The sequence below is a fragment of the Adiantum capillus-veneris genome, chromosome 2 (genome assembly GCF_014529385.1).
Source record: "Adiantum capillus-veneris isolate H3 chromosome 2, ASM1452938v2, whole genome shotgun sequence".
NCBI classification, from domain to species: domain Eukaryota; kingdom Viridiplantae; phylum Streptophyta; class Polypodiopsida; order Polypodiales; family Pteridaceae; genus Adiantum; species Adiantum capillus-veneris.
Window position 1 is genome coordinate 109,522,311 of NC_140932.1, and position 12,137 is coordinate 109,534,447.

The 12,137-nt window shown below is 43.5% G+C and overlaps 1 protein-coding gene across 2 annotated transcripts in view; it reads right to left on the reverse strand.

Annotated features, from left to right (window-relative positions):
- LOC147463378 (surfeit locus protein 1-like) overlaps nucleotides 1-12,137 on the reverse strand; it is a 78,907-nt gene that overhangs the window by 46,608 nt on the left and 20,162 nt on the right. The window contains exon 2 of one of the 2 annotated variants that reach the window (XM_086488521.1): nucleotides 4,997-5,080. In XM_086488521.1, the coding sequence (XP_086344647.1) occupies nucleotides 4,997-5,080 (84 nt within the window). Of the gene's footprint in view, nucleotides 1-4,996; nucleotides 5,096-12,137 lie in introns of both variants that reach the window. The other variant, XM_086488513.1, reaches the window with a different exon arrangement.

A 12,137-nucleotide genomic window follows, 5' to 3' on the forward strand; every position in this document is an offset into this window, starting at 1 on the left:
CTGAAAAAACTTCATCACGTGTCTGAGGATCCCCCTGCCAAGCAATCTATGGTAACATAGCCAAAGTCCCTCGCCGATAACCAGTCAAGGTAAGCATAAGAGCTGGATCTGTGTCTGAGCCCTCGTAGAAAAGATGCGGTCCGAGCATCGGCATCAACCATGAGACAGATCCCCAAGTGAGAAATCCATGCTGAACACCCGCTCTGCTAAGTAAAAAGCAAACCGCTAGCCACACTACATGAGAAGGTGAGCATGACCAAAGACAGTGTGCAGGTGACTCAAGTAGTCGCAAAGGACATCGAGTGCATAACGGATCATGACCCATAGTAGCTAGCCAAGTCCCAACCGGAAGTCCTGCATGTGCAATCATCCACATGAAAAAAGAAATACGACGAGCCGCATGTAAATCCCAGATGGCTGACCAAAACTGTTGTAGATAGGCATGGGAGAGACCTGAATGTAACCAGAAACACATACGAGTGGGCTGCTCTGGGTGTTGTCTCATCATGAATCTAGCATGAATCCCCAGAGAGTAGTCAGTATCAACTGTGAACAGCATGGTGTCTGAACGAACTAATAAGAGAGTGCCCTGAGCAAAGAGGCCTTCCCAGCCACAATGTGGAGACATCTGAATCGTGCCTCGCATGACTGCATCCCACTGTGAAAGAACGGCGGAGTCAATCTCAAGCAGTCTGTCTGTCACCCCACGACCAATGCCATAATGTTCTGCCACAAAATCTGCATCCAACATACGTGTCTCATGAAACAACCGCATAGAGGCAGCAGGGCCAGTGTCCCAAGCAGCCCAATCAATGTGAGTCCTCTCTCCAAGCTGACGAGGTGGATTAACCGAAGAATCAAGAACTGCATCATTCCAAATGAGAGGCTGGCGCTCAATCTCCTCACGACATGAGGAAGGTGAGCGTATGATAGCCCGTCGCATGGAAACCCAAATCTGAAGGAGCGATCAGATGAAGGGTGAGAGGGAGGTGGTGGACAAGGGAGCATCCGTAAAGAGAAAACAATACCCTGTATGCCAAGTATGACCATCTCTAGTGCCGAGGCGTAGAGTCGCTGTGTAAAGAGCGGCCTGAAGAAGCATCTTCCAAGGTTCTTGGCCGGGAAAAAGACCCCGAACACTAAGCTTGGTAAGAAGGGCGCGGCTCTGTAATTCTGGATCAATAATGCCAAGGCCTCCCTCTGACCTAGGACGAATAATCGTGGACCAGCGAACTCGAGCACGAGTATCAGTAGTCCCATCTGTGCCACTCCATAAAAAGTTCCGCACTAGTCGACGGAGCTGAGCTATCACACCAAAATGTAGCATCCAACAAGAGGCCGTATACCATACTGTAGCCAGAATGACCTGGTTGGCGACCAATGCACGACCAGCCAACGACAAATGACGTGAAGACCAATGACATAGCTTCCTGCGAATAGACTGTAGTACGGGTGCAAATTGTTGTTGTGAGGAAACGTCAAATCCAACCTGAAAGCCCAGATATCTGCATGTCTGACCCGGCTACAGCCATGTGAAACCATCAGCTACCCCCCAAGTAGGTATGTCATCACTGCCAACCAGTAACCCATAGGATTTATGCCAGTTAATGCGTGCACCACTGGCAATGCAAAAAACCTCTAGGGCCTCCCGCATGGCATCAAGAGCAGCTAGCAAATAGCGCAACATCAGCATAGTGTCATCAGCAAACTCCTTATCGATAAGGTCCGGAGCTGTAGGTATTGGCATGGTCAAGCCACAAAATGCATGACTCTGAGCACGAAGAAAGTCGGACAGTCTCTCCTACAAACAGATACAGATATGCTGCGAAAGGACATCCCTGACGGACAGATCGAGAAAGCTCAAAACTGCGATTGACACGGCCACCAATAGTAATAGCACTGCTGGCAGTCCTGAAGAGAGCGGAAATGCCTGAGATCCATCTCGAAGGGAAACCCATCTTGGCTAATGATTCTTCGAGAAAGTCCCACTCAACACGATCGTATGCTTTCTCGAAGTCAAGGATGAAAAAAGCGAGAGGTTCAAAAGATGATCTGGCCCACTCTACTACCTCATAAAAAGTGAAGATATTATCCAGTATGCATCGATCCATGAAAAAGCCTGTATGAGAAGTATGAATAATATCTGGTAAGAACGGTCGCAAGCGATGGCTGATCAGTAACGCTAATATCTTATAGACCGAAGGGAGTAGGGTAATAGGTCTCCACTGGCGGAGCTGAGTGGTATCACCCCCTTTCGGAATAAGAGAGATGAGACCTGAACAAAGATCCGGATGCATATATCCTGATGCAAAGATGTCCTGACAACCCCGAAGCAGTGGTATATGCAATACATCCCAGTAAGTCAAAAAGAAAGCTCTAGTGAGGCCATCCTCTCCTGGACAGGAGGATGGATCAAGACTCTCGATAGCAGCATGGAGCTCTGCAAGTGTGAAGGGTGCCAACAAGATCTCTGCCATAGTGTCTGTACAACGGTGTCGGGTGTGATGCCAGATCTGCTCACGCGCAAGTAAAACCTCAGTAGTGCATACATCAGCAGTGAACAATGTCTCAAAATAATCTGCAGACATATCAAGAATAACATCAGGATGCATATGTAGTGTCCCCTGAGCATCGCACAAAGTCCGAAGGGTGGTGCCAGGAGGGCGCTCTTTATGCGCAACGAAGAAGTCTTTATTCATTCGATCAGCTTTAGCTATCCAATGAGATACTGAAGCATGATGAGTGAACTCAGACCTAGCCTCCTGTACGCGACGAATCTCCTCTGTGAGCTCTGTCTGTCTAGCAGCGAGATAAGTATCCTGAGGCCACTCCTCAAGCAAGCATTGAGTGGAACCAAGAGGAATGTGAAGATCAGACTCGCGTACTCTCAACTGACGATGAATAATAACAGTCTGATCACGGCAGTAAATACTAGACTGAGATGCAATGAGCAAGAAACTCTCCAGGGGGACCACAATAAGAAGCACCCGTGGACCATAAGTCACAAATCTGCTGCTGCAAAACTTCAATGGTGAGAACACTGTCAGGGATGCGGCATCCTCGTCTCTGTGCAGAGGATCTAGTGAAGGAGATAAACAATGAGATGGGTAAATGATCTGAGAAGTTGGTCCCTCTCCAAATAGTAGTAAATCCACCTAGAGCTGCTGCCCAAGGACCAATGTAAAAACGATCAAGTCTCTCTAATAATCTCCCCTGCTGTCTCTGAAACCCCCACGAGTAATGAAGTGTAGCAGGGTGGTGACCAAAAGAGGGTATGTGCCAGGCGTCAACACCTTGAATAGCTAGAAGAAATCGATCCCAAGCTGGTTGCTCATCGAGAGAAATGGATGATAGAACTGGAGGTGTGATGGATCGCCAATCAGAGTCGCTCTCGACGTTGTTGAAGTCGTCTCCAACAACCCAAGAGTCTACAGCAGGTAGAACAACAACCAAGGAGGACCAAAAAGTAGCCCTCTCCCGAGGAGTAGTGGGTGCATAGACTGACATAAAACCAATGATAGATTCCCGAATCCGAATAGAAACATAAACTGCTCTCTCTCTCTCTCTCTCTCTCTCTCTCTCTCTCTCTCTCTCTCTCTCTCTCTCTCTCTCTCTCTCTCAAGAGCACTTTTAGAGAAAGAAAAACTCTCAGAATTTGGGGAGAGAATCTCTCAGAAATTTAGATAGAGGAGCGAAAAGAGAATCTTCCAGGACAAAACCAATCCAGACAGAGAAAATCAGCACTCTCTTGAGAGAGGAGCTAGAATGTAGAGAAAGAAAGTCAATGTGTGACATGGGAGGGTTCTACCTCTAACAAAGAGTTCAACAGGAAGCTTTCTCTAGAGATTGGTCAGACAGACACAACAATCAACTTCTCTGACCTTCATGTAGAAACCCTGACCCTAAAACCCACATCTTGAGTTTAAGACTCGTCAGATAACTCGAGATTGTTCTTATGACATTAAAAATTCTCTTCTTTTGTATGTGCATATGAGAGAGAGAGAGAGAGAGAGAGAGAGAGAGAGAGAGAGAGAGAGAGATGGAATTATTTTTCCATCACCCACGTGTGGTCAATTGGTCAATACCCAAGTCAAGACTCGTCATATAGACCTTCAGGTCTATTGGGATTGTTCCTAGAACTCTAGAGTGCTTGGAGACCTCCCGGATTGACAAACACTTGAATGAACAACCATAATCATACAAATAGAATTGCGTGGATATACATTGCAATATAAAGAGACAAGCAAAACAGTACTTCAATTGAAACTCCCCCCCCCCGCAACACTTTAGGCCGTGGCAGAAAAGGTCATTACATGAAGAGTGTCTTTGGACCAGAGAGAGGAGGCAACGACAGACGAGGATCCTCTTCAAAAGCAGAAAGACATGGGGAAGTAGGTGAAAGAAATGTAGAAAAGAAAAGGGAGGCAAGGAGAAAGGTGCAATGACAACATTCTCTATACTAGTCTGTTCTTCCTGCTTCCAAGATTTGAGTACAATAGATTGTTTTGAGGTTGCAACAATCAAGAAGGTGGCAGTTACACATATCCATAACAATTTTTCCTTTGCTGAGTCTATGAGTAAAGCTCCTGAAGAGCATAGAAAATCTGCTGGCATTAAAATTAAGCAAGCACATTGTATTTTGGCAATGCTTTTTCCCTTAAGCCTATTTTTTTCTGCAATGAATTTTTTTGTTGCAAGCCTCCATCATTCTTTCCCTGTTCTCGTATTTACTTTCAAGGTATGAGTTTTCAACAGAATATTTTCTCATTTAAAGAAAACATAGGGCAGTTTACATACGTTTCACTTAGTTTCCCTTTTGGTATGACAAGAAAGACTAAGATAACTTGTTTGAAAAATGCTAACAATTTTGTCAGTGAAAGACCACAATATAAGCCAAAATTCATGTAATAAGCTCAAGCAGGAAAACAAATTAGATTAAAATCAATGGATAGAAGGACAAAAAAACAACTTGAATAAAAGAATTTCCAAAATGCACCTGAACGACTATGTGGTCCTTTGGCTCTTGACGAAGAAGGTTCTCCCGTTGTGGTCATAAAGTAACGCATACCAGAAGTCCACGCTGATGTCAAACAATCTTAGAACGGAGATAGCAACATACACCTTATTAAAACAAAGGACTTCTCACCTTACCAGTCAGACCATTGAGTACATAAAAATCTTCTAAAGTTGAAAGCAAAGCCTTGAGAAGACATACGAGAAGACCACTCAAAAGTAGGAACAAGGAAAAAGAATTGCAGAAAAAAAAAAAAAATCCCCTCCCCCGCCCTCCTCCTCCTCTCAGCATTTACACAGGCCCGAAGGTTCTGGTTTATCCATCCGACTTGAGGACGCAAGATCTCTTCAAAAAGGAGAACAAAGAACATGCATATATACCCAAAACCACTTTATACACAAATGTGATGGTAGAAAAATATCTCCAAACAAAATCAAGTGATTTAGAAAGCTTTTCCAAAATAGTATTCCTCGAGGCGTTACATCTAGGTTTAATCGTAGGACCTGTACAAAATGATCTGCCTGTAACATCTTGTCCTAGGTGTACAAAATAGGCAGAACATTATTGCCACCCTCCACAATCTCAAATGGTGCCTTCCTCGTAGAAGTGTGAACAATGTTATTGTAAGCAAACTCCACCAATGGCAAATACTTCTCCCACTGAGCTTTGTTGTAAGCAAACTCCACCGATGGCAAATACTTCACTCACTGAGTTTATTGTCAGAAATATAGCACTTCAATAGTTTCAACACCACAGAATTGGTTAATCTGACTGTCCATTGGTCTGTGGATGGAAGTTGAAACGATGACGAGAATTTGAGCATAGAACCCACATTCTCACACATTGCTCTTCATAAAAAACTCGTAAATGTGTGGCCTCTATCTGGAACAATCGATATAGGCATCCCATGCAAAAGAAAAATGTGCGAGACAAAGTGACTCTCTGGCAGTTGTACTTTATGACTTATCAATATAAACAAAGTACCAAAAGGGCCACCAAACTTCGGGACCAATGCATATGGAAGAGGAACTCCCCCATTTCGTGTCACAACTGTTGTTTGATTTAAAGTTCAAGCGTTAAAGTTATCAGTTTTGTCACATCTGCCACTATATTTTTCTTTCCCATCAAGTACACTATCTGAAAATGAAATTGCAAGAGAATGTTCGCCCATCTCATGTGTTTTGTTAGTAACCTGCCCTAGGACAAATAAATACCTCAAACTCTGACGATCGGTGTACACCGTAAAGTCTGCACTGAGCAACTCATGCCTCCACTAAGTCAAAGCATGAATAAGAGCTAAAGGTTTTTGCATGTCCGGTAACTTCAACACTGGCCCAGTAGTCAACTTCGTCTTAAGTCTCTCAAAAGCTACAATCTGTGAAGGTCTCAAGTGAAAGGTACTCCTTTGTAAGTCAAGGTGTGCAACGGCAAAGCAATCTCCACAAACTCTCGAATGAACTACGCATGGTAGCATTATAAGCTCCTTACACCACATACATTTTTCAAAGGAGGCCAATCTCAAATAGCCGTCACTTTAGTTGAATCTATGCTAGCACCTTTGGATAAAACAATACGTCCCAAAGAGTGTATCTCACATAAAAAGAACTCACTTTTCTTCGCATTGATAACCAATCTATGTTCTCATAAGGCTTTGAATACTTGCAACAAATGCTCTCGATGTTGTTCTTCAGATTTGGAGAAAACAATAATGTCGTTGAAAATGTGCCCTCAAACTATCTATGCTCTAAAGATCCAATCCATCATCCTATTGTACATTGCAGGAGCATTTGTGAGACCAAAAGGCATCACCAAATACTCTACAACCTGAACGATATCCTGAACACACTCTTGTATACATAACCATAAATGTGCATGATCTGATAATATCCACTTTTAAGATAGATCTTACTGAAGCAAGTAGAACCCTGCAATCTATCAAGTATATCATCACAATCTCCCAAAGTATATCTATTATCATCGATTTCGAGTATTTAAAATTTCCTTGATGGTAAATACACATTCTCCAAGACCTGTCATTCCTCTATATAAGTAACACAGGAGAACAAGAAGGTGAGATACTATGCTGGATCAGACTCTTTTCCAAAAGGTCATGTGCTTGGCTCATAATTTCTTCCTGTTGGCTTGGCTCACTCTGCAAGGGGGTCGATTCGGAGGCGTCCTACCAGGGATCAACTCTATGGTGTAAATTGTAATCCTTTGGTCTTTCAGGAGGTAACTCGCCACACAAACCCTCTCAGAAACAGTTGGCATGAGCTTGAAAGAAACTTTGCCGCTCTGACTCTTAGCTCTATGAAACTAGAATCCTTTTCTTCTTCCACATTATTGAGAAAGATCAAGTAAACAAAAAGACGTGATTTCACTAACTTTCAAATGGCCGAAGCTGATAAAGGGGGGCTGACTTGCCTTTGAGCTTTACATCAATAACCACATTACAATCCTTACTATCCTTTAATTGAATCTTCCTAGCCGCATAGTCGACCATGACGCTATTCTTATGGTGCCTAGGCATTTCTAAAAGTACATCAAACCAAGCCAATGGCATAATGTTGAAGTCCTCACGTATTAAGTAGCCCTAACAATGAGACCTAAGTTCGCCTATGAGAGGCATGACAACGACTTCGTGCACTGGGGCCGCTAATACTGCAACCATTTGTGGTCCCATATCTTCATGCTTGATTTCTAAGCGAGCCGTCATCTCAGTAGAAATGAACTTGGATCTTGTACTTTAGCCCACGCCATGGTTTGATTTCGTACCCGTGTGAAAAAGTTTACCGTACTTGACTATTTGAAAAGGATTTTATTAAGTTTTTTAAGGGGACTAATATGTTGCGTTTTTCATTCCGGCCTCTACATAGGCTTGCAGTTGTAGCTAGCTTTGCTCATTGATGGTTTATTCTCGACTCCCTCGCATGTAGTTTCACAAACTACTGACGTGTCAAGCCATTGAAGACTTGAACGGACTTGCCAATCTCGGCTGAGGAGGCCTAAACACTAAGAGTAGAAGCAGCAGAAGAAGTAACAACAGTAGCAGAATTCTGACCAACTCACAAAGTCTTGTCATGTGGCCTAAGTTTTAAAAGAAGTTCCCACCAACTTATGGGACCCCGTCCGATGGGGGCCCAAGTGACCTAAATAAAGCAGGACAAACTTTCTTGTGTAAAACTGATGACATGGCAGTTGTACGGATGACCCGTGTTTTGCGTTGGTTGATGACGTGGCAACTATACGGATTTCCGCAAATCGCGCTCACAGCTTTTGGGTGCTAACTTTTGGACCAGATGTTTTTAGAACTTGATGCTTTTCATGTAAATTGCTTTTAGAGACCAAGGGCCTTTAAATACTACCAATCTACCCGCAGAAGATGCAGAGCAAAGCCATGGGAGTTGTACCTTGTTGATGCAATATAAAGAAATATTCAAAGGGGCGCCAAGGTTTGGGGTTGGGGCCAGTGCTCTCTTGGGGTGGAATTCCACCGCCACCCGTCTCATGTGTCGTGCATCTCTTTCAATTCAATTGTTTTGAAGCATCTAAAATGTGTCCAGTTTGTTCTTCTCCGTTGGCACGCGGCTCTTGCCCGTTACATGTAGTTTTGACTCCTTGGTTTCGCCTTCTTTCTTTCATGCTACTTTAGGTTTGTTATATCATGCACTTTTGGCTTTCATCAGTTTCCTTCTAGAAACCTTGAAGAATTCGATGAGGTTGCCTGTTGCTAAATTGGCTTTATCTGACAAAAAAATAAGTCTAAATGAATTATTGGATTTATAAGTGAGAGGGTTTTCTCTCTTGGAACACCAAGGAAAAATAATTCTAAATGAGTTATTGGAATTTTAAGTGAGAGGATTTTTCTCACTGGAGACATCCGAGTACAGAGTATTCCTAGTGCGTCATTCAAAGTAATGACGGGAGCACTGTGAACGGAAATATCTGTAAGGCCACCAGGAATGGGTACTTCTGATGCGTCACATCGGATGGGTGACAGGGAGCATCGGGAAGAAGTATCCGACCATCCAAGAACGGACATCTCTGATGCGTCATAGGATGGGTGACATAGAACATCGTCAAGGGGATTGTACCGTAAGTTCGGTAGGAAAGGACTAGGTGATGGGTATTCCTGATGCGTCACAACGTGGGTGACGGGTGCATCGGAAAGGGGATATCCATAGTCGAGAGGAAATCCGAACTAGAAAAGAGGAATACGCGTAAAGACGCAAGCACAAGAATAAAGATGGGTTCTGAGAAGCTTTTCTTAAAAAGCGGAATATTTTAACGAGTTTTCCAGGAAGAGCAAGCGCTTTCCCGCGAGGAATCTATGTCTGCATTGCATTTGTGCATGTAGTTGCAATTAAGGACACCTGGAAAGTGTTGTGAAAAAGCATTGTTTTAAACTTATAAGGTTTTATTGAGTTTTTGTGCAGGTTCAGACCAATTTTAGAATATGCCGACCGCCCATTTAATAAGTGGGCAGCCACTTAGAAAGTAAAGCAACAAAACCAGCCAACGAATTCTCTCTCCCTATTTCGGGTAGAGCAACAAAAAAAAAAAAGGCCGCGATCTCTACGCGAGCAACTATTTGTGTCGTGGTCAAGGAGCTATAAAAGCACCACATGCCCTCACTGAAAAGGAGTTGCAAATGCCAGCAAGAGAAGACTCTGCCGCCAGAAGACGCGAAGACTCTGCAGCCAGAAGATGCGAGAGATTGCGAGACTACGAAGCACGGAAGTCGCTTTTCTCGCGCAAGAGCTACTGGTATCTATTGTGGATTCGCCATACGAATTGTTGTCGCGTGTTTGCGTGTGTGTTTGCAGGTACTTCATCGCAAAGGAGAAGCGAGAAGGCTTCGGCCTACACTTGGGAGTTTCGCGAACGGATTTCGGAAATTGTCTACGAAGTCTCGACTCCGAGTACAGACGGAAAAAGGATTGAGAGCTCGTCTCTCGGATCTCCCTTACGGGAAGGAACGACCATCAAGTCAGAGATTTAAAACGGAGGGGTTATCTCCGATTCTTGTGCTTGTAAAAAGATTCTCCCTAATAAAGAATTCTCTCTAAGGGGGGGGACCAGCCCATCTTCTGGTCCCCAGTACTGTGTCGATCTTCTCTCTCTCTCTCTATTATTTCTCTCTATATCCTTTGGCTTCAGCATTAAGTGATAATCCTATTTATCCGAATGTATTCTATATTGTTATGCGCTCCCGCATGTGACAGTGGTATCAGAGCATGGTCTCCTCTCTTTCTCCGTAAAGGAGGACGACTCTGGGAAGATACGGGAAGAAGCCATGACAAGCCAAGAGAGAAGTAAGCAGGCGGAAACCTAAGTCCTGCAGGAAAAAGCTCGCAGAGTTGGAATTTTTTTTCTCTCTGCAAGAAGTCGACACAAGACTTGGGATTCTCTGAGAAGGCAACAAGAGCATGATACTCAAGAACCTAGAGAATCCAAGGAGCGGAATGCTCAAGATCCTTCAGAATCCAGAAAATATCCATGAACATCAATCCATAACCATAGCCAAGAAATCCCATCATTCCGGGAAGGATATGAAGAAGGTCTTTAGACCTCAGAACACTCCGGTCAAGTGTGATACTTTTGACAGATGGAAAGATGTCCCAAAAGCTAACGCTTTCATTCGACAGTTTGAAGTTGCCTTTGCAAGCGGCAATTTTTGAAAAGTGTCTAAGGTGAGGCATGTGACCAAACACCTCAAGGGGAATTGCAAGTACTTGGTGGTATACCAAAGCTTTGCAAGGAACTTACAATAAGACTTGGATTCAATTCAAGGCTGAATTTTCGGACAAATTTTTTTTTCCCCTATGCTTTGAGGAAGGCATTCAAGAAGATTGGGATTGGTTTGCCCAATAGGAACACGAGCGAGTCAAAGCAAGTAGTGGTTCACTTTTGCCAAGGTAGCTCCATTCTTGATCCTCTCTGAGGAAGGAAAGATGAACAAATTTAACGAAGGACTTTTGCCCGACTTGTAAACCCATCTGCAAGATACTTTGCAGCAGATGGTGGAGTCAGCAATAAAAGCTGAAAGTGTACACCTTGATGTACATAGAATACAATCCCCGCAGTGGGACGAGAACCATTGAACACAGAAACAACGAATTTTTGTTACCTCTCCTCGAAGGATACATTGCTATCCGGAGAAAGTTTGGAGTAAGGGAATTCAATCTAACTCCTGAGTTTTTGACCCTCAAACTTTAAGTGAGAGGGCAGGTCTTTGATCAAAGTTAAATCTTTGAGGAACTCATAAAATGCGTATTGCTTTTATGCAAGAGATATGCATGTGTCTAACCAGGACAATCACTCTCGAGTATATATGAGAGTAGGATCAATTTGAAACATTGTTTTCTGAGATGAATTGGTTTGCTCAACCATCCGGAAAGTCAACTATTGATCTCGTATCCGGTAGTTCACAAACAAATTACCTACTATTGCGGGTAGGACGGCAGAAAGGAAGGAACCATTCCGAGCTTTCAACCAAGGAACCATTCCGAGCTTTCACTAAGCTTATGAACCAACACCCCCTACCCAGTCAGGGAAGACATGGTAGTGGTTTTCGCACAAGTGAATGAACACTCTTTACGAGGGAAGCAACAAGTGACGACTACTGCCTGTGCTCGAGGAATCCAAGGATTGAAATCCTAGTTTATTTGATGAGCCGGTTTTGCTCTAAGATCAAGCCAAGGGATCGTCACGTTGAGCGTCTTCGTCTAAGGATCTTATGAAGGGAAGGAAATTTCCTAGGTTCACCGAAACTCTAACACAGCTTAAGAATTATGTACACCTTTGAGTACATGGATAACACACGAAGATGCAGACCTATGCCAAGGAACTGGATGAGAGTTTGTTATACTCTCTTGAGCGCCTTTTTGCGTGCAAGGATATTCCAACACGAGAATCTCTATTTGAGATGTGTTTGGTAGAAGGAATTTGAGTTTCTCTACGGAGAAGAGGTTTTCTTACGGTCGTTGATCATTGAGTACGCTATGTGCTTTTACGATTACAGTAGCAACTTTTGGTTACGGTATATGTTTCTGCATGAGCAGGTCAAGTAGCATTTACATGCTGCTGGAATAAATTCGAACTATTATGTTCGTAAGAATAT